The sequence below is a fragment of the Salarias fasciatus genome, chromosome 23, assembly GCF_902148845.1.
Source record: "Salarias fasciatus chromosome 23, fSalaFa1.1, whole genome shotgun sequence".
Classification (NCBI taxonomy): domain Eukaryota; kingdom Metazoa; phylum Chordata; class Actinopteri; order Blenniiformes; family Blenniidae; genus Salarias; species Salarias fasciatus.
Window position 1 is genome coordinate 12,133,338 of NC_043766.1, and position 23,781 is coordinate 12,157,118.

The following is a 23,781-nucleotide window of genomic DNA, read 5'->3' on the forward strand; positions in this document are numbered from 1 at the left end:
GATACAATCCTCCCAGTATCTGCACCACAAATATCTGGTCGTCATCTTGGGCTGGTCAGTTTACTTTCATATTTAAGGAAGTGTTTGACTGCATGATAAGTGCTGGCTTTAGATCCCGGCTTTAGCTGGTACAGTGGAAATGTCAATGCAATTAAAACAGTGTTTTTACTGTAAATACATTATTTTTGTATAAACAGATGTGTGTCTTCACAATGTTAAGTGAATACATTTGAAGACCTAAAGGATATTACAAGAGCTGATGAGAGTGTGATCCTCCACCTGTATTCAGTGATCAGATCATAATGTTTATACACATTCACCAAGCACTTTATCAGATTTAATTGGCTTTACAATAGCTGAGCTGTCTAATTTTACATGAATAATAAAAATAAATAAATTAATTAATTAATTATACTTCATAAACAAACCTCAGGGTCCCTCAGTTCATCACTTACCTTCTTTCTCCAAGTTCAATCTCATAAAATGTATTCATGTATTCATTAAGCAGTAATTTTGCTTCTGCTGCTGTCTATGGTCAAGTCAAGAATGCATATTGTTCTTGCGATTGATAAACAATAGGACACAGATATTTTTCCAGTGATTTTTAATGTGGTCTACAGTTTGAACCACTACGGTCAGAAAAAATGTGTTCATACTGTTTGAAAAAATTATCAGCATGAATCACCCCTCTCATTCGGAATTAAAACCTCTTCACGAACGGATCCTATCTGATCAGAATCTGGTGTGTTTACAACACAGAAAGTGCTTACATTCTAATTGAACAGGAGCTTTAGAACTAATTGAACTGTATCAATTAAGTACAGCACAGCATTATTCGTGCTACTGTCAAGACTGTAAAATTGTTTTGTATCAAAAAAAAAAAGTATCATATCATAAAACCGACAAATCAATGAGCTAAGAGCTTTAATAACCCTTGATGCCTTTGTAGATCTTTGGAAGTGCTGCTTTGTCCAGTCTATATTTACAAAGCAGTACTTCGCCGTCACAGGAACACATTAGCATGCCACCGTGTCAATGGGAGATGGTAAATTGATTGTAACAGCTATTTTTAGCTATCTCATAATGCTGTTTGCTTTATGAACAAATGCTAATGTTGCAAAGCTACTGATGTTTTACTTGGCTTGTCTGTATACTTAGCCACACGCATGAACAAAATACCCAAGGAGAGGTTAAGCTAGCCAGCTGGCCAAGTTTAAATCAGGTTAAAATTAAAGAGTAAACGAACTAACAAAGCCAATGGTGCAAAGTGAGGGCAGTGGGGGACAGAAGGTCACTGCTGGCCTAATGAGAACACAGACAACAATAAGGCTGAGCCAGAGAAGATCAAGTTTCTGGATCTAATAACCTGAAGAAATGAAGAGAGAGAGAGAGAGAGAGAGAGAGAGAGAGAGAGAGAGAGAGAGAGAGAGAGAGAGAGAGAGAGAGAGAGAGAGAGAGAGAGAGAGAGAAGAACACATATAAATGCAGAAAAACTCTTAAGTTTTGCTCTATCAAACTCTACTACAAGTCAGTCCTGTGAGCTAACAGAAGTCCAAGCTGCAGGCGAAACAAGACCAACTCAACTTTTGTTTGAAGCTCACACTCAAACATTCACAAATTGTCCATCTCCATCTGATTCAAATCAGTGCATCAAATGACCATGTCAAGAAAAATAAGCCATTTCAATGCCCAAATACATCCCCCCCCAAAAAAAAAAACCTTCACTATAGCAGTCATTCACACCAGGATGGGCCACATCCTTGGTGCGAAACATCATTACACAATGCATGCAATAGCATAAACAGTTGTACATTTCAATGAAAAGCTTAATAAACATTCTATTGAAGTGCAATAGGATTGCAGCTAAATGTCTGGAAAGATGTATGAGCAGTGCCATTGCTCTTTTTCTGAAGTTATCACTATAATGGCCCACCAGGTTTTAAGCTGCATTCGTGGAGCCCCAAAATAATGTGCTTCTATTTACCTGCATAAAGGAAACAATGTTTTCTGTATGCATCGTTTGATTCCACATTAACTGTAATTTTCCAAAAAATAAGTCCACATGACATGAGTTTCAACACAATTGTCAGAGAGCAAATCATATTTCTTTATAAATGTTTTACCAAACTACGTAATCGAAGGGTTCTTTAATCCATGTTGAAGTTGCTTCAACAACTGGACGAGGCAGCCCCGATGGAAAGCTGAGAGGTAATGAGCTCTTCTGGGCAGTCCTGAGGCAGCCACGCAGAGGTTAAACAAACAGGCAGCGGGATCACGTGGATCTAAGCCTCTTATATAGGCCCCTGTGAGGAGAATATCATTGACTTCTGATAGAGGGATGAAGGTCAGGAGCTGTCAAAGATAAAGGGGCCACCAGATCACAATCACTGAGAGCCGTCTTTCACACTATCACTACATGGCTCTTTATTTTTGTTCGGTTTTCTATCATGTAGATTTTTTTATGAATGACTTTTTTTCCCTTTCATTTTATTTTATTTTATTTTATTTTATTTTATTTTATTTTATTTTATTTTATTTCATTTTTTGAATCCATTAAATCTTTCACCTTGACAGCGATGCACCAGGCTGGGAGTTAATTTGGGCTCGCTGTCAGTCAAACATCTTCATGAAAATATTTTCCCATCCCAATAACATTCAAAGCAGTCTCATCTTTCTCTGAGCGTAGCTGGGTTCATCCCAATCCCCACCCACCTCCACAGACTATCAATCTTTTCATCCATCTCTAAAGAAAACTTCTACTGGCCTTTTTTTTTTTTTATTCTATGAACCTCTTCCTATTTCACCTCCCCAGGTCCCCACTGTCCTGCTGGGAGTCGCGGGGCAATGTAGTTTCATTTCCTGCACTGGTGAAATCAATGCTTTTTGAGAGGCGGAGGGGAGGAAGGTGGGAAGGAGTCCCGGGGAAAGTCAGAGGCAGATATATAGAGAGAAGAGGAAACAAGAGTAAGGTGTGAGAGGACTGTTGGCATGCAGGATATAACAATACCAGTGCCTAAACCTGGACTCTCGGCAGTCCCAAATCAGTGTCACCTTGGACAAATATCTAGCAGTACATTAAATTTTTTTTTCAAAAGAGGTAATATGAAAAACAGCACGGCTTCTTTAATAGGTAAACTCAATTTTCCCCTCAACACGTTTCATAATTTTCTTATATTCACCTCAAAATGGGCAGATTTTGCTAAAACCAAGAGCAGCCATCTCATATCTCTTAGGATAAATGTGTCAGCGCATGAATATCTGGTCGAGAGCATCTTAGCTGATTAAACCTTTACCGACAACAAGTGTTTTCTAGCATGAATACACTGTGAAAAAGACATGTTAAAAAAGATGTTTGCTTGTTTTTTATTATTATTATTTAGCTTCAATGACAATATAGTCACCCCTAAACACAAATAAGATATATATATATATATGTATATATATATATATATATATATATATATATATATATATATATATATATATATATATATATATATATATATAGATAGATAGATATAGATATAGATATTAAAAAAAAACAATACAAAATTGGGAAAGCATAGCACCAGAGCAAAGTAAAAACTCCAACACAGAGGAGGAAATCTCTGTGGACCAGACTCAGGAGTGGTGGCTTTCTGTTTGTGATTTTGGGGATTGGGGACAGCAGACAAGAAATGTTGACAGCAGCACAAAGACAGATTCTCCCTCTATGAGTTTTCCATACCCTCCAATTACTATTCCTGCAGATTTCACCACAAAAACCCACAGCAGTGCAGACGTGAAACACAGGGGACCCCTTCAGTGACTCTACAAGCCTCTGGTTAACAAATCTGGACAGCCGGTAGCATAAAGCGATTGCATCCCTTCATCCCGCTATTCTTTTCACTCACTTGTTTCAGTTTGTAATAGCTCCACAATCTGGGAATTTCAGGCCACAAAAAAATTAATAAGTTTGCCTTGAGGAAAGCTGTCTTATGGTGAGGCCATCAAGCCGAGATGGATCTGAGGGTGACTGTGTGAGTATGGTCATAGATTTTGCTCCAGCTTTAAGGGTTTGCCAAAACCTTAAAAACTGAATATATCATAAACTGCAAAGACTCACATTACCAGCTATAGTGTACTTTACAAAAGAACTTAATATTTCAGTTCAACTTGAGAAATGTTAGGAAAGAAAGCAGCAGTTATAGAAAGTCAGACCCCGTGATTGAAAATGCTCCTTTTTTCTTCTGTGTAAGTGATTGATAAAAGAAAGTTGGGCCATGTTTATTGCCACACAGGGGCAGCGATTTCCCGGTTGGTGATGAATTAGACAGATGTCTTAGCCAGCAGTGGTTTGCTAGATGGGCATTTAACTAACAGTACTTCAGAATTACATCCAGTGAGACCTTTAACTCCAGATTCCTCGGTCAGTGTGGTCAACACAGGATTAGAATGGATAGAAAGGGAATTTCCATTTAAGTCAAGTTTCTTAGGATTTTTTTATGCTTTTTTTTCCTATTCATGCTAAGTCACAGTTTAATTCATGGGTGCATGTTCCTACAATTTTTGTCCCTGGACATTATTGTGACATTTTACAAGCATGCTGTACATCCACAGAGGTCTTGTTTTCAGCAGTCATTCTGGCAAAATCTGGGGCAGCGCTGTTTTTACACCATCTACTTCCTTCAGGAGGATTAAAGGCAGTACTTGTCAATCTGAGGGGGAAGTTTAAGAAGCCCAGACAACACGGGATCACCAGCAGTCATTCACAGCGGCCCTCCTTAAGTCTTTTGTGTGACTCGAGTGGCTGGGTAAACACTATAACTGCTGCTTATTAGGCTGCTTGGTAAGAGAACAATATGGCAAAAGCTGTGTTTGAACAAGCACTAAAGTCATGTCTAAATGAATTTAAAAACACTATTTCTTACAAGCAAGTTCTGAAATTGTACAATTTTTACGCTAAAACTGCAAACCAAAGATGTACTTTTATTCGTCTTCGCAGTGAAATGGTTTTATAGTAACCATTCAGAGCATTTAGTGAGTTATGATGTTGATATGATGACAGTAGACACTTTAGGAACCTAATAATTAAGTACAATTGTTAAACTGGGATGGGACTGTGAGACAATGGTTAGTTCCGTCACCTCGAAATGAGAAAGTCATCTTTTGAAGCCGGCAATCAACAAAGTATATCAGAATGCAGTTTGCCTGTTTCCGGTGTATATAGGAGTTTTTTGTGGTTCTCTCACAAAAAAGTCAGCTTATTCACTTATTTGGATTATTTGGATTGAGTGTCTTCAAGTTTTTGGTTTTTTTTTTACATTTTTTTGTTTGACGTTTGATGGACGGACGCTGCGCCCATCATTTAACCCCATGTTGACTGGGACAGGTGCCAAACTCAGGGACCATAATCGCAATTAAAAAGGTACGGATTTAATGTTTTCTTTTAGTGTGAAACTGCTTTTTTAAATGTATTTATTTATTGCTACAAGTATAATTTTCATAAGAATAGTCGTTCTAATGAGAACTGAGTCAGAGAACGACTAATTGTGGTCAAAATATTCCAAATAAGGTTTATTTGAACATAGTAATTTTATCACCACTGTAGTTGCTGTCATTGGTCTGTATTCAAAGCGTTTTGCATTTGGATTATATTGCGGCTGCAGGGTTGTGGCACTGGAAAGTCAGTTCCATTCAAAGTTAGCAGTAAATCCTTTAATACCCTATTTTAATAAAGCTATGATCACTTCTTTGAGATCCCAATAATGCACACATAATAGAAACACATTTCAACTTGGCCACATTGACACTGGGGATTTTTGTGCGCTCAGAGGTTATTTCAACAGCTACTGGCAACACCTCACAGCTGAAACCCACATTTAATGTAAGCATGCCAAACTTTTTGAAAAGAGCTGAAAAAAAAAAAAAAAATTGCACAATCTATAGTCACTGCCCACAGTAAACCAACTCCTCTGGCAAGACGAGAGCAACAGACCAAGTGGGTGAGATGTAATGTTTCTATAATGGGAGCATTAAATTGAATATCTGTTACAACACTAAAGGCAGCTTCCACAAACAATTACATGGAGCAAACTTACAAAATGTTGCTATCAAGCGTCCTGCAACCGCCCCCCCCCCCCCCCCCACCCAAAACAGAAAGAAATTAAAAAAGAAAAGCCTGCCAAAACAAACAGTAGAAGGTAAAACAATTCTAGCATTTGCACCTTTAGCATTATCTTAATAAATCCCTAAAACTACTTAGTGAGTAAGATGTGTGAAACTGGCAGCTTTAAACTAAAACCCATTTAAAGGCACTAATCCTCCCACGGCAAAATTCTCCAACTTTAGACTACAATAGGATTACACAGTAGTTTCTACAGCCGCTAAATGTAATTACAAAGCAATAAAAAAAAAATCAAAAACAAGTAAACATGTCACCCTCTATCCATTACACACACACACACAAATTAAACAACAGTAGGAAAACAACCGTGAGCCCTGACAAGTAAGTAATACCAAAACATATTTTCAGATATTAAAAAAAGGAAGCAGGAATGAACACAAATCATTAGATGCTCCGTAAAATTTAATTTCCTGGAGTCTAAGTGTCCCCTGTTTAACCAATTCCACATGAGGAGCGAAGTTTGTATGCTCAGCACTTTCCACATTACACAGTACTACATTTGTGTTTGTGTATTGAAGCCTTTAAAAAAAAAAAAAAAAAGAACAAGACAGAGACGAAGAATAATAAAGAATTGAAAGGTGGATCTGCCAAGAATCATTTTTGAACATGTACAACTGTGAAAAAACAGATAACGTTCTATTAATAACTGGAGAGTGATAAGTTTATACAAATGTCTCTGTGCAGCTGATGGTCCAGTGCTTTTGCAGCATAACCACAGCACCGCATGTGCGAAAGAGCAGACACGGAGCCTCAAAGATACATATGAAAACCTGAATGGGGACGCTTCTCAGAATCATCACATAACTCCAACTTAATAAGTATGATGTGTTTCTGCATCGACCAGCAGCACAAGACGCCGCTCTCCTTCCAGAGAAGCTACACACATCAACGAAAAAGGACCGTACGAGCCGTTATCTCTGTGTTCGTGAAGAGCACAGGAGACGCTGGGGAGCCTCCCCAGCTCTCGAGTTATTGTTGAGTAAACACATAGAGCTTAGCCAAGAGCAGCATGTCAGTCAGCCAGGCAAGAAGGGCCAAGTGGAAGAGCCACTCGCCGGCCAAAATGCCTGCAAGGACACAGAAGGAAGGAGACATGAGTGTGTGAGAGATAGAGAATCAGCCAACAGAGTGAGAAAAAAGAGGGAAAAGAAGAAATCTGGAACAGAGGCCAGTATTTGTCTCAGAGTTTGTGTGCCAGCCAGATAAGGCGAGCGCCAAAGAGTGTCAGTGTCATGCTGATGATGGTGGGGTGACTGAGGGGTTTACCATTTTCTGACCTTCCAGCAAACACTAACTCGATATCTGTGTGGCACTGGAAATGTGCCTTGATATGCACAACTTCAAAAAAAAAAAAAGAAAAAAGATCAATTTATACACAGAAAGAGGAATTTGATTTTTGCTTCCCAAACCACCGCCCGGCTCGGCATTCATGTCAACCACAGATTAACTGCAAAGCTTAACCATGAAAGCTTTGAACAGCATTTTCTTTCCACTGTCTTTTAATAAAGTAGTAACCCTCTAAATGTCACCCCACCTCCCAAAAAAAAAAAAAAAAAAAAAAAAAAAACATTAAGTGATATTTAGTGTTATGGTAACACAACACAGAGCGGTCAAGAGAAAAAGAAACAATGAGACAGATTCCTCAATATTTTCTTTCCATAAAGATCCTCAGCGGAAAACTATGCCGCAAACCAATATAATTTTTTGTCTCTTAATGTCATCCAATAGTTTAGATTTGTACTAATTAAGTACATATTTGGACAGCATCAATGCATAATATGATGAAGTTATTGTCCTCTCTCAGGTTCATATTAAACAGATGATTTTTCCCTAATATTCATGCAGCTGTAATGATTTTCTGTGCAGTTTCTTCAACTGTTTTTTGATCACAGCAACAATAGTGTCATTAAATCTGGGTTTGTGTTTATCAACTGCATAGAGACTTTAAAAGCTCCATTTTCATTTGAATGGGTGTACACTGATTCGAATATCTTCTACACTGACAAAATTCTAAATCAAGAAAAAACAATATCAGATTAAAAGAATATATTCAATAAAGCAGACTTGTTTTTTAATGCAGTTCTTTCTTAAGTTGTAAATATGTAGTCAAAGGGATAACGTGACCCAATTTTTAAATGTACACAAATCTGAAAGTGGCATATCTTTTAAGTAATAAAACTGACGAAGTGAAAATATGTTTTTTTTGTTTTTTGTTTTTTTTTTTGGGGGGGGGGCGTGGATAAATACTAATATTTTCTGGCAGAGAAGCCTCTAAAGCCCGGGGTATTTAATACCTTAGAGGGAATGTGGTGTTGTACAAAGAGCTAATTGTAGGTGAACAGCAATCTGCCCGTCTGCTTGCAGTGGGAGTTTCTGAAGTCCTTAATGCTATGCAAACAGGGTTTAAAAAGATTTACTCTGACACATATAGGGGAATTTAAAAAGCCATGTTTCATCCTGGCCCCTATTAAATGAAATGTAGCATGATCTCCACATATTAAGCCAGGGCAAAGTTAGCCGTGGAGGACGCTAGCAAAGCGGTAATTTGATAAAACTCCAATGAAGAGAGGTCTCAATGAAATTTAGAGCGCTTTAAGCCCCTGCTATTCCCTGCAGTCCTCCACATTTAAACTCTGCCAAGTCCATATGGGAAATTGATATGCAGTATGTGTGGCTTATTCCATTAGACTCATTAAAGTGTCACTTTGTCATCAGCACGCTCTCACACTTACAGCTTGCCTTACAACTGGAGCAAAGGACTCATTGTGTTGTGTGTATAAAGTACAGCAGAGACCATTTTTTATGTGGCAGGCGTAATTTGTCTTCCAGGCAGCAGTTGAAAGACACCAACACAGAAAGTATTGAATAGAAGTTACAGAAGAGTTTTAATTTGGGGGTGGACATATACAGTGCAGGTTAATCAGTAGAAGAGGTATGTCTCTCTTTTTTTTTTTCTTTAGCTGAGAGAAAAACAACAGTACTTTGCTTCGGCTTATTTCTCTGCTCAGTCTACAACATTCAACTACAGCAGAGAAACGCCAACAAATGTTTTTCATTCCCTTTCTTAATTCCGCTCTGCATTTCCCTGAACCCCGTTGAGGTTTTTCTCTTCTTAACAGGCTGACCCTCCTGTGCAGACGGTAAATTGCAGGAAAAAGGTTTTTCACGCTTGGCTACAGCCTGTAGTGGCAGAAACTTTATCAAACGTCTCCAGCAAGGATCTGAGTGAACTGTGTTTAGCCTTTGATTAAACGCTGCCTCTCCGAAGTACTCTGACCACCGAAAACCAAGCGTGCACCACAGAATCAGATTTTGTGGGAATATGAGCATTTTTCTGCCAATATTATGCAAATGCAGGAAGTTTGCATTTCTTGACATTCATAGAAAAGTCTTTTCCCTCACTTGGCAGAGAGTAGCTCTGCAAAGAGGAAAAACTTGAATCAGACTCTCCTTCCAAAATTCCTCCGTCCACCAAGTATTGACGACATATTATCAGTACATTCCGGTCAGCAACTGAATCATTCAACATAGTGCAAATGTTCCTTATAATGGAAGTTTTGCAGGCAGAAGAGTAATAAATAAACAAAAAACTTAATTTAAAAAAAGGAGCAAAAAATGTTATTTGATATCTTCATTTCTTTATATGTCATTTAAAACAAATTGCCTGCTGGCTGTACATCACTTAAACAATTAGCAAACAATATTCTCCAAACCTTTTGCCCTGTGGCAACACTGAGGCACGCACAGCTTAGGCAACACATGTGCCTAATAACGAATGGGAAGTAGGTAATTGCCAGTGCACAACATACTTTACACGCCAATGTTTTAAATCAGTGACATAAAACAGAGTCTAAGCATATGATTTATGGCTATGCGCTGATTAAATTAAGGTGTATGATTTTCCTCCTGTTTCACACACTGCAAATGGAGTCAAATGGTTGAAAGAAGAAAAGAAAAAGGGACTGTACATCTGTTTCACACGTACAGTTCCTGCCACATTTTTCTGCAACTGCCAAAATATTTTAAGGATGCACAGCATTTGATGTTTGAGTTGGTATAGTGAGCTCAGGGCAGGGTGGGAGCTGAGTAAGAAATTAAGCAGTCCTCTGACTAAAAGCAAAGTAACACTCAGCCTATGATGGGATCACAGTTCTCCTCAATAGCTACATAATATATTGATAATATGAATGTGACCACTAATGAAAAGAAGAATTTACAGTAATATTACAACGATGGAAAGCACTAAAATATGTTCACAATGCGTGAGGATGCATGAGGGATAGTCGACCACAGAGACAATGCCAGCAGATAGAGATCTCAGTAGCAGGGAGAGCAGGACAAGCTGCTACACACTCAGCCAGTCAGACCATGTTTTTTTTTTTTTTAACTAGCGAAGTGCCTTTATTGTCAACACCGTGTCCTGGTGAAAACTGTGCCGAGGCAGTTCCCCCCAACATGATTTATAGCCTTCCTGAGTGTTATTAAAAGGCTAACTGCAACTCTAAACAGATTTCCCATAGTTACTGCTCTGCAGAGGACCTTTTATGTTCAGAGGTGAATGTGCCACGTTCAGAGACCTTTACAGGGTTTAAATAAGAGGGAAGCACTGCTGTCATTTTATTTTTATCAATGTGTCACAGATAATAACTTAATTAAATGGGATTGGCTGGTAGATGAAATTAATAATAGTGACCATTTTTTTAAAGTTCTTGGTCTTAACTTGTGCTTAAAAGATAAGGGGGCGTCTCGGGTACAAGAATAAAGACCAGCAGCCCTGTCATCTATGACGATAGTTATCATACGACTAAGTATTAACTTGACGAGTTCCATTTTAGCATGTCTTAAGTTTTGAGGGCAAAATGCCAGATCTCCCAAAATATTAAAAAAAAAACCAAAACAAAACTGAAACTGCCCATGTGAGTCCCATCTCTTCCAAAACTGTTCTTCACTTCATCAGTTTGGGTTCATAAACTTTATGCTGCTTTATTAATACTGCAATTAAGCGAAAAAACACTGGAGATCAATTTCCTGATGGAAGTGAAAACGATGGAAACTTTCTTATGAAATTCTGAGCTACTGACATTAAGTTAAAATCAAACTGTAAAGCTTCAGAACATGCGGGTGCTGCAAGGTGGGTCGTGGTTAGCAATCTCACATCACAGTGGGGGGGCCCATCAGTGTGTAAAGAAATAAAATCTGTTGCGGTTAACTGTAAACTCTAAGCTGTGTGAAGTTGTGATTGTCTTTGCACTGCGCTGGACTGACGACCTGTAAAGAAGTATTCTACCTTCGCTTGGAGGCTCCAGATTGATTCCAGTTACTGAATTTCAAAAAGTGACATGGAAGATCGATGAGAAACCATCGGGTTTCATGTTTGGATAAGAGATTCTGAATAAAACATGCTGGGCAGAAAACCTGAATCCCCACTTCATAGTTGCTGTGGGTTTGGTAGCGATTTCAAAAGTAAAACCAACAAGTGGAGCAAAGTTTTAAGAATTAAATCCCACAATCCACACAATTCTGACTGCGTGTTTAGATTGGCACCCGACGATGACAGGGTAGCCTTCTAGCAACTGACAAAAACATATAAACTCAGATGTTGAAGTAACTTTCTGACGACGCACTATTTCATGTCATGACCGTAACATACAAGCCTCTTTTACTAGAGCCACTGTTTTTCTTACACGTTTTAAACTTTAAAAGACACTGCAGTTGTATCCAAAACTTATGATTTTCTCCAATAAAGGAGTATACCATATGTTTTTTTTATTGTATTTATTTTTTGGGAACTTTCTGAATTCGTCGTGACATCTTGCAGTGTAAAGTAGACTCCCTTTGTGTGGCTGGGGGAGGCTGGGATTGCTCTTGGAAGCACTTTCACTTGAACCACAGTGACAGAAAAGTGACTTCTGCCCGACCATCAAACCAGACCGGCAACAAATGAGGAGAGGCCCCCACCTTTTTTTAAGTTTTCTCTTTGTCACACTTGCACAGTTGCTGCCACAATACAGCCGTACTACAGCCGCGTGGTTCCTACGCTGTGCTCTTTGTGTTTGATTTCAGTCAAATCACTTTGTTTCTTTCTGAAATTACAGCAAGCAACAGAGGAAAAGAAAAAAAAAGCGGTGTCATACATTTATAAACTTGGACAATAACTGCTCCAAAAGATGTGAAAAAGAGGTCAAGTCTGAAAACATAAAGGGAGGGGGGGCATTTTAATGAGTCTTCGTGTTTTCCGAATGATTTATTTAACAGTAACGCTAGGCCTCCTTGGATGTACAAAGAAACTCTGGATCAAAATAATTACACAGAGCAGCTGCAGATCATCAATAGGAAACAGAGAATGAAGCGTCTCATTCAGTAGTTTGAGTTTCCACTAGTGAGAGGGAATGCAAAACAAATCCGTTTTGCTTCATGAACAACAGTATTAGCATAAGAAATTAAATTTTCAGGGTACATTTTATCTCCAAACTGTTTAACTAACATGTAAAAAGACACAGTCATTTCCACTATTTTCAGATATGAAGTAGCTGCAGAATTAAGCTGGGGCTTGGCTCCCCTCCACTTCAAATTCAGCCATTAAACTCCATTTGAAGAAGTCATAGCTCGCTCTTTCAGTTAAGTAATGTGGATTAACATTCCTCCTACCTCAGAGTAAGAGAGGCTAAAGATATGGAGGAGCAAGTGATGAGAAAAGAAGGGACATAGGAAAAATCCTTTTACACCCACACTCCAGTGTACACCGACTGTACACCTTTTCATGTTGTAGAAATCAGCCACAAGCATTTGAGGAGCACAGAGATAATCTAAACACACCACGACAAACCTTGTAGTGGCAATTCATCACTTGGAAGGGGTTGTTGCATGCTTAGAGTACACTAGAGGGGGAAAAACGAGATTGCCTTCCAAGAATGGCTGCATAAACAACTCAATTTTACTTCAAACGGAGTTCAATCATACTTATATTGGTCAACTAAAAGGCTGTAACACATCCCATCGGATAATCTTTTCTTCAAGATGGTGAACTCACACGGGGAGAAGTAAAGGTCAGTGGAAAATAGGAGTTTGCATGAGCAAACAAAGCCAGGCTATTTAAATGATAATTTAATGACTTCTATTCATTTAAATGCGTAGGTCCTGGATGCCACAGGCTGCATATCTTCACCGGGAGCCATCAGTGCATCCTAATTTCAAATAAATATTAAATACAAGTGTTGTTTGCTTTTGAAGAAAGCCTGGCTGCACCGTTTATCTATAAATCGATCTAAATATTTAAGGTAGCACTTAGGGATACAATGGCAGCCCAGCTGACTTGCTGAGAGCCCCCCATTGTCTGCCAATAGAGTCAAGTCTCTCCCCGTGTCGAGACTGCAGAATGACAATGGGAAGATAATCCAAAAACTAACCATGATTTGCATGAGAGAGGAGACTCAACGATAGACAGCGGGGCACTGATGGCACAACAGTCTGAAATCACTCATGAGTTAATTCAAGACCAAATGAACTGAGTGACATTAAAACTACAGGGCTCATGATGCCCTGATGGAAGCGCAACAAGTCAAAACAAAAGTGCTCCTCCGCGCATCAAGGACACGCCGGGAAGTAAACCCAGTTACTTATATTTATTATTCTTATTCAATATCATAATTATCATCTTTCAAATCAATTCTGACCTATTTAATTCACACCCAGAGGAGATGGCACCAGAAGCGCATGGTGTGGCTGGGCATGTTCGGGAGGCTGGGTTGCGGGTTTGAAGACTCACCGGTGGCGCTCAGGTTGAGGACGCAGTGGAGCAGCAGGGTGATCCACGGAGCGCACGCCGGACATCTCCGCGGACGATGGCTCGCTGCTGCCCGAGTTGGATACATTCCTCCGGCTCTGTGTCAAACCTCTGCACGCCTCTCACATCCACCGCGCACAACGTTTAATTTCAGCAAAACTTGAACGAATCAGCTACAGTACCTTGATGGATTGTGCGCTTTGGGTGGTTTGCTTGTTTTTGCTTTTTTTTTTTTTTCGCTCGCCGCTCCTTGAGAGCTCAATGAAACTTTCCCGGTAAAAGGTGAGTCTTCAAGTTATTTTGTCTCCGCTGGTTTCTGCCTCTTTCCTCCTCGCTTGGGCTCACCCCGCTCTGCCTCTCTCTCTCTCTCTGTCTCTCCAACAGAGCGAAATCCTTCCAGCAGACTTCAGTGCGGGATCTGTGCCCACAGGAGCCACATGGCTCTGATTAGCCACGTGTCGCCACCACGTGGTAACTACTGGAACTACCAGCAGACCGCTAAAGGCTTGGTGAACACCAGGGGGTCAGACTCATCATAGACCAGGGGCCATGCACGGCCAAGTGTGAAATCCAGCACATGTTGTGCTCAGTTTTACTTCACAGGTGTACTTGAGCGTTTTAAAATGCTCATGTTTAAGCACTACTTTAATATATATTCATCTGTATGGATTTTTTTTTTTTTTTTTTTGTGCAGCAATCCTTTTCTCGGCAATGATTCCTAATAACAAGAGAATGGACTCTGCTTTCAGTGCAACCTCTTGTTGCGCACAACTGTTCTGTTACATGTTCCAGTGCTATGCCAACAAAATGGACTGGCATTAATTCTCTCTTAAAAATTGCATTTAGTGTTTTTTTTTTTGTTTGTTTTGTTTTGTTTTGTTTTGTTTTTGTGGCTGAGGCATGCCAGTCCCCAAATCAGAACAGACACTCTGGTCAGTTGTGACACATGTCCTTATTTTGTCACCCAAAAATTGGTCTTCAAAACTTGTGAAAATGCTTTGAAATAGTATATAAATTTTATGTTTAGTTTTGAAGTACAGATGAGTAACTGTTTTACATTTCTCTTTTGTCTGGGATCATTTACGACAGGTGTGCACGATCAATGGGGTGATTTCTTCCTTAACTAACAGAACTGTTATTACATTTCTAAAAACTTTCATGAATACAAGTCAAAGACAAGTAAAATTGAAGAAAGTACTTCATACACTCCAACTATCAGTCATTTTTTTAACCTCATTTAAATACACTTGATTGAAGCGACCTTGTAGCTATTAAAAAATGTTCCGAGGAGATGTCACAGGCAAAAAAACCCCACAGACGTTTGCATTAACAGATGCAAGAAAAGAGCTTGTGCAAACACCCCTAGATATAATTTGATTTCAATAATGTAGGCATTTGTTATTTACCTCCCACTGTACACTTAGAGAAGTACATAATAATACAGACTTGCATTTTTGATGTCGATCAAACAATATGTTTGTATCTCTTGTACTTTATTCTGTTCTGTTTACTCAAATAAAATGAACATTTGAACAATGAATGTCAAACACACACTGTAATACATTAGAAATGATCATTTCCATTAAAGCAGGTCATATGTGTCCAATCACTTCTGAGCGTATTTATTTTTCCACATTTTCATTTTTAAGAAAACTTGATCTCTCAACTGTCTAAAGGTGATAAGAAATATCTGACAATTTTCATACCTTGAAGTATCATTTTAGAGATAGCCCTTTTCCCTTTGGTAAGTAAAAGTCTTAATGAATATTTTTCAATTTCTGTCTGAACATGCCGTGCTATAGTAGCCATATATTTCATATACAGTCATATATTTCAAATAAATGAATAAAATAAATGAATTAAATGCATGATGATATTTAGTCAGTTATTTGAAGCATTTTTTTCCTCGTCCAATGAACCTCATTTAAAACAAATGCACATGTCAAATTCACAAAAGACAGTTTTGGAGCTTATCTGTAGATCTCTCACAGTAGGAAAATGCTGCATATTGGTAGAGGTCTTCCATTTCTGTGTTCGAGCTCCTTCGATACAATTTTATGCTTAATAGAACATCCATTCATTTATCTGGCCTTCAACTGCTCTACTTTACGGGGGTGACGAAACCATTTGCACCTAACTCTGGGCAAAAATAAGGTACATCATGGACAGCAGGGGCCTCGAACCATGATCCTAGAGCCCCAGTGTCCTGATTGTTTTAAGTCGCTCCCTGCTGCTACACACCTGACTGCAGTGAGGGGCCTGTTTTTTGGGTTTTCTTGTCAGCTTAGCTGTGGAATAACTGTTAAATTGAAGCAGAAAGATATTTAAAACATACAGGACATGAGACGTTGCTGGACAGGGCACCACTGCACAACAGTGTAAACACAGAGTCATAAATGCTCACATTCAGTTTGATGGGAAATTTTGGTGTTATCATCCATCCACCCATCCACCCATTCATCCATCCACCCATCCATCCATTCACCCATCCACCCATCCATTTTGGACAGGCTGCCAGTTCACCAAAATGGAAAACATACATTCAACCAACAATCTGTGAAGCTCTTAGAGTCATCAGCTAGCCTCATGTTTTTGTACTGTGGGAGGGAAGCGAGAAACCTGCAGAAAACACATAATCCCACCAGCAGAATAAGCCAACTCCAGATAAATAAGGCCACCTAGCCCGGGTTTAAACCGATGTATGAATAATGTCTTCAGCTATGCCTTGTTACCTCTGCCAAGGAGGTTATGTAATCACTGCGGTTTGTTGGTTTGTTGGTTGGTTGGATTGTTAGCAACATTACGGAAAAAGTAATGGACGGATTGCAATGAAACTTTGTGGAAAGGTGGGTCTTGGGCTAATTTAGAATCCATTAAATTTTGGTGATGATCTGGATCACTGTCTGGATCCAGGAATTTTGTAAAGGATTCTTTATCATTGAGAGATAGGGCAGTCTTTGACATAGTTGGGCATAACTCAACAATAAATGACAAGGGGGCTTAGCAAAAAATTACAGTGTAAGTTCTTCAATGACTCTAAGAGATATCAGCTGCTGATCCAGATCACGGAAGTATTCCAGATACCAGGATCCAGAACAGACAAAAATAGGGGGATTCCGGAGTGTCAGTCACTGTGAGGCAACACATTGAGATATGAATATGCAACAAACAGCTTTCTCCCATACATTTGGTTGGGGTGAAATAAAATGTTTTATTTTTTATCATGTATGGTGTTCTTATTGTTGTTGGTGACTGATTTCAGCTGTGGCGGAGGTCTGCACTCTCTGAGTGCCAAATTCTAGTTTAAGTATTTTCTTGCATTGCTCATAATTCAGAAAATATACCATTATAGTCCCAAAGTTTCCAGATATTTTTAAAGCAGAATTTGTTGATTTTTGCAGAAAAAAAAATATAACATAGATGGCTAAAACAATAAAGGTAATTGTGCATTTGCTGCTGCATGTGATTATACATGTGTTTCTTAGTCTTTCTCTTCCTTCTGTACCTTAAGCAATCTCGTCTGTTCATATGTTGACTGGCACATACTGTACCTTCAAATATGTTCAATGATTTCAGAGGTTTATAGTATTATCAAGCTCCCTAGATTCACCTCTGAAGCTCTATACCTTCTTTCAGTTTACTGTACTCACTTGTGAGATTTTTTTTCTTTTTTACACACTGTGTTTCTACATACGTGTCTGTACTTTGAAAGACCAATACAAGCATTTTTGGGGGCGGGTGGGAAAAGAATGGTAGCAATTTAGATTCTCCGGTTCTCCCATATTGTGACCTACTTCTGGTCATTAGAGGGAAATATCATCCCCCTCTGAAGTATGTTTTGATTTAACCATTACAGAGTAAGGGGAAAGCGTGTGTTAAATAATGCTTGAGACTGGATTATATTCCGTTACAGGCCCACGAGAGGGTGAAGCTGGATGCTCACACTTTCAGAACTTCATTTCCGATATCCCTGGTCTTTGTCAGACTCAGGAGTCCAGGACATGGTCTGTGAATAATACCTCCTGCTGTTTCCGCCACTTCCTTTCCTCCATTGCAATCCCTGGAGAAATGCAGCACTGGAGATAGTGCTGCCTAAGCTTTCTGGGAACCTCGGGTTAGTATAAGGGTGTGGCCTTTTTGTTAAATGCTCTTCTGCATTGAATTCCTCAACTAATGTTGTCTGGATAATGTGTGTGTGTGTGTGTGTGTGTGTGTGTGTGTGTGTGTGTGTGTGTGTGTGTGTGTGTGTGTGTGTGTGTGTGTGTGTGTGTGTGTGTGTGTGTGTGTGTGTGTGTGTGTAATAAAGACTGTGACTTCTTCACTTTCTCAAGGTCTGTGGTTTGAGTTGCTCATTCTAGTGGATCTGAGCTTCATGACCACAAAGTAAAAGAGGCAAACCAAAACGTGTGGCTTCACATGTGCACAATCTCACATAACATTTCAATTAGCACAACAGAGAGCTTTTGTGTTCCAGCGATATCACATGGAGAGCAAATTCAAACAGAATAACTCTAAATAATTGTCAAACCAGAGGTAATTGGGCATGACTGATTACAGTCTGGAGAATCATGCAAGGTGATGTACATCATCTGTAAGTGTTTCACTCTGAAGCAGCCTCTTCGGCTTTCGTTGCATGCAGCCAGATGAGTTTAACCTAAGCTGTGTGTTAGGTAGTTTTCTCTGAGAGAAACAAAAGCAGATCTTCAGAGGAGAGGAAGGAGACTCAGAGGGGTGGAACCTCACAACTTTGCCGATTGAGTTATGAGATTATTTCTGACACTGGCCAATTATTACTCCTTGATGTCTGTTGATTCCATTTTTCCTAAAGTAGGATAAGATTATTAAAATTGCAACCATGCATGGTGAAAGTCATTTAACTTTCATGTTGGAGTGGATTAGGGCTCTGAAATCTCTTTGAAGAGCAGATCCCTGAGGCTTTTTGCTGTGGCTGCAGCATATGGACAGGGAGACTCTTTGTTAAAAGCTGGCAATGATGTCTGTGTCAATAAAATGCAATGAAAGGCCTAGAAACAATAACATTTAGATCTTCAATGCATACAGTCTATCTTTACTTCACTAATGATTTGTGCTTTTATCCAATTGTCTTTGTCTACCTTTTAAAATGTGATATCATTTTCTCCATTCTTCAATCAACAGATAAACCAGGACAGTGAAGATGTTCTCAAATGTCTGACAGACAATACTGACTTCATTGCAAAGTCTCTATCCTCACACCCAGTCCTGTTCGACCCCCGGTTCTGTCAGACCCAGAGTGTAATGCGGTGTGGAACAGACTGCAGTCAACTCTAATATACAACAAATGCAGCGGTGAAGCAATCTTTTCCACAACCAATCTGCCCTTATTATATAAGGAAAGTAGTTCTTCACTGTGAGCAGGCAACACCCAAGTGCTATAGATACATAACAAATGAAGAAACACTGAACTCTAACAGTGAACCATTTCGCTCCCTCTCAATTTAAACACGTCTCCAAAACTCCAGAAAAGTTCTTTTGGTGCCAAAAGGCACTGAGTTTTCATCCAGTTTAACTGGACAGGGTCTAAAACTGTATGACGTTTCAGAAAGTAGAAAAATAATAGCTAGCAGCTGAATGTGACACACTGGATTTTACAACATTTTTGGTATTCTGCTTGTATTTTTAGAACAGTGCATTTGAGGTAAGGACAAATGACGCAAACAAAGAGCAATCAGTGAAAACATGTCGATTTATTGTAGAGTATAAAGTCTTCATATTCACCTTTTCTTTCAGGTCAGTCATTTCATATCTCTCAATCATACATCACAAGACACTGGACTGTAGAAGTGTTTTGTCTTCTGGAGTATTTGTTATTGAGTGAGATCCACAAGGGGGAATCAAAGAGAATACTGGAAACTATCCACTCCTCTCTCACACAGCTTTGTTGAACTGTGCGGTCAGAAACGTTCCAACTCATTTCATCTCATTGACGACTACTTTTTATGGCCTCACACATCATCCTGTACACTTCGGCTCCAGACCCAGAAAATTGAGATTGTAAAGATGGTCATGACTCATGCGGTGCCTCTATATCTATTAATGCTTGGTTTGGGGATATCCTCTGAAACTGTTGACCTCTCACAACCTGTCGCTGCTAGTACACATCCAGATGATGGGGATGATTTAGTGCTTTAAAAAACATACTTGCTCAGGTTTCTCTTTTCACTTAATGCTGAATTGGAATAAACCAGGAATTACCCACAGTGCAGAAAAGGTGATCAGGAAAGGAGAAGACCTATTGAAAGTATAATCTAAGATGGAGGTCGTATTTTAAGTATTACCTCGCAGTGGGCATCTCATGTAAATTCAACATCAATATGATATCAAACACTGACATCAGCGTTTTATCACAATTTGGTCAAAAACAAAAATCAACAAGACATCAATCCTTTGACATCAATTTGACATCTGTCAAATAATGACTTTATTGATTTTATTGTGGCATTATCACAACATCATTTTTCAACCACGAATCAATGTTGGTTTTAATCTATAGTAGCAAAAGTGCAGAAAATTATAAATCACACTGCCCGCTAAAGTGGTGATTTTTAAAGTGCTTGTTTTTGTATTTCACCCAAGTTCACAATTTGATCAAATTATTTTCTAAATTTAACCGTTTGGCTCTTTTATTCGACGTAATTCTTTCTTTACTACACAATGAGAACAGACTCAAAGAAAAAGACAAATACAAGGCAGGCGTTAACATTCATATAAACAATTTTTCAATGGTAAATGGTAAATGTTTGAATGTTGAACGTTGTTTTTCAAATGATGCATTTCAGCAAAATTTCTAAAAGTCATGATTGCAAAAATACAACTTAAAAATGTTGATATTTCAATGTTGAATCCACAGTGAGTTATTGACACAACTTCAACCATTTCACCTTAGTTCATTGGTCGTTGGTCCAATCAATTCATGTTTTTCATCAACTGACTTTATTTCAGATAAATATTCAATTTTTAAGGTCAGTCGAATGCCAGCTGGGTAGTAAGTACTTTTTTGGACTGTGAGAGGAAGTCAAAATCCCCAGAGTGAGCCCACGCACACACACAGGGAGAACATGCTAACTCCACACCGACGAGCCCCACGCCACAGTTGCTATTTGAACTGTAAAACCTCCTTGCTGTGAGGCAAGAGTGCTATTCACTGCGCCAACATCAGCAGCTGTTTCCATGTCAACCTTTTACAACAGAAAACACACGGATAGAAAGATCCTGCAGTCTTGTATTGCAACAGTGAAGGAGATCTTTGCATTTCTGCAGAATTTCATGCACATGACCTTTAAATAGAAATTCTATAATGTGTTGTGTCTTCAGTAATGTAACTGTAATCTGTCTGCCATCATCTACGCTGAGTCGTTGTGTTCTGTTATTTATATTGCTCCAATACTCCCTCCAGTGATAGTCTCTCTCAATGATCAAAAATGCAAATATAACTAAACATTTTATTCTCAAATGAATCATCCCAGGATGGATCGATCTCCACCGCTATGCAGCTGTGCTAACAGGTATAACTGACACTACACAAACAGCACGAGTGAACAGAAATGTATTGCACCCATACTGCAAAAAATGCTTCAACTTGAGAAGTTTTATAGGGACATCAACGCTGCATCAATTCAATGCCTTGTTTCCAGCCATCAAATCAACATCAATTTGATGTCAAATATATTGATTAACAATGTATGATGCGGTCATTTAATGTGAGACTGATTCTATGGTTGGACCGTTTTACAACCATAAGAAGGTCAAAGCTTGTGGGCTTGTAGCTTGACCAATCTTCAACATCAAATAGACGTCACGGTGCCCGCTGGGTTGCCTGCCAAAATAGATAATTTTAATGAACAAAACACATCAAAGCCCATTACTTTACTCATTTTTACATATTTTATTCAAACGTGCTTCATTGTCATTATTTAATTGGATTCAGTGACTGTATTCATTGTCTTTACAAAAAGGTTTAAAGCATATTTAGAAATAAAATTTCTAAGTTGTCCTTACCTCAACAGACACAGTTACCATAAATTAAATTTAAAAGAAACAATTTGGTTTTCACTGTTTGCCTTTCATTCATTCATTCATTCATTCATTCATTCATTCATTCATTTTTAAACATGTTTTCACATTTTACATTTGTGTCATCTAATCTTGTATTTTGTGTTCTTAGTTAATAATTTATTACTTTAAGTGTGTTTTACTGCGTCACTTTTTATGCACAACAATATACATACAGTCTAAATATACATATACATACAGATTTGTAGTCTTCATTGACATGGCACCAAAAGAAGATTAGGTAAAACATTTTTGGGTACTGACAACGGCAAAAACAAGAAATTTAAATGGGAATTAAAAAAAATGTTTTTTGAATAAATAGACTCAAATGGAGTTGCGACTAAGGTGAATGAAAGTTTAACTCAAATATAATCATGAGAACCCAAGGAGCACAACCTCACTCCTTTTCTTAGTCCGTCTTTGAGGACGTATAGAAAGATGTCTTTGTCCACTGCATTACCCTGGTCTAACAGGAGAGCAATGAACAGACCACTCTAAGAACACACGGCTCCGTGCCAGCTCCAGAAAAAGCCATTTGGACATCTAATAGCTGTGGACCGGGCTAGCTTAATGTAAGCCTTTTTTTGTGATTACCTGATGTAATGACAGCCAATCCAAATACGGCCTGCAAGCCATTATGAGCCAAACAAGAGGAACACATTATACGTTGCACTATGTCAGGCTGACAGGGTCTGAACAATGCAGCAAGAAAGTGTTTCCACCCTGTTCTTGTGACTCCTGAGGGAGTAGAGAGGAACTGTTTAGGGCAGTTTTACATCCCGCACGCCACAAATTGTACCTTTGAAGGCCAGCAGTCAGCCTGAACAGCCATATCTGTAATCTCTATATAAACAAGAATAAAGCTCGGGAACATTTATTCACATCTAGGGTTCTTAATAGTCAACAAGGCCATGTGAAACGTGTCTCTCAAAGATCGCTTTAGTATAATCACAGGAAATATGAATTAGCACTAATAGTCAGCGTAACCGAATGCCATCATACATCAAACTCATCAGATATTTGCCTGAAAATACAGCTTGATTGACCAATTAGTTACAGCTCAGGAACTCTGACTCTTAGTTGTGTGCTTTTGCTGGGGTTAGTGTGAAACCGGTTTGGCTGACTGTGTTGGTGAAATTGAATGACACTGGCACACATGACAGAAATAGGCGTAAAATATGCCATCATGTGATTGTAACCAATTTTCCATTTCACATTCAGAAGGAAACGGGGAGCACTCCCTGCATAGTGCACAAGTGCACCTGATTCTCAGCCCTTATACTAATCCACTAAATTATTTCTTTCTTTTCACGTGTCTGTGTTGTGAAAGGAAAGCCATGACGCAAATTTGGTTTCTATTTTCTTAAAAATGTTATCCTTAAACTGCTTCTCTAGATGTACCCTATGGGACCATCTGACAATTTGTCATCGATCGGAATGGAGGAAGGAGAATTTTTCAGAATACTTATTTTCCTGTCTGAGCACTGACTTTTGAGAGGAATGTTCACAGCACTCGTCTTCAGGACTTGGCTGCTATCGGACCTCTGGACGGGATCTCTGCATTTATCTTCCTGACTGAATAAAAGCTACCATTAATACTTCTCTGCCCACTCATTACAGATTTCTCCAATGAATGCTCCGCTTTCTTAATCCTTGGTCTGTTGGGGAAATTACTGTTGCACTGAGCACCAGCTGGTTTTTCCAAGTGCAACTCATAGCATCTATAAACACACATATCTGG

The 23,781-nt window shown here is 38.9% G+C and overlaps 1 protein-coding gene across 1 annotated transcript in view; it reads right to left on the reverse strand.

Annotated features, from left to right (window-relative positions):
* ror1 (receptor tyrosine kinase-like orphan receptor 1) overlaps positions 1-14,299 on the reverse strand; it is a 141,614-nt gene extending 127,315 nt beyond the window's left edge. Inside the window, exon 1 of the mRNA XM_030083417.1 lies at positions 13,932-14,299. Coding sequence (XP_029939277.1) covers positions 13,932-14,037 — 106 coding nt within the window. The 5' untranslated portion in view covers positions 14,038-14,299. The remainder of the gene's footprint in view (positions 1-13,931) is intronic.
* Positions 14,300-23,781: the final 9,482 nt, after the last annotated feature.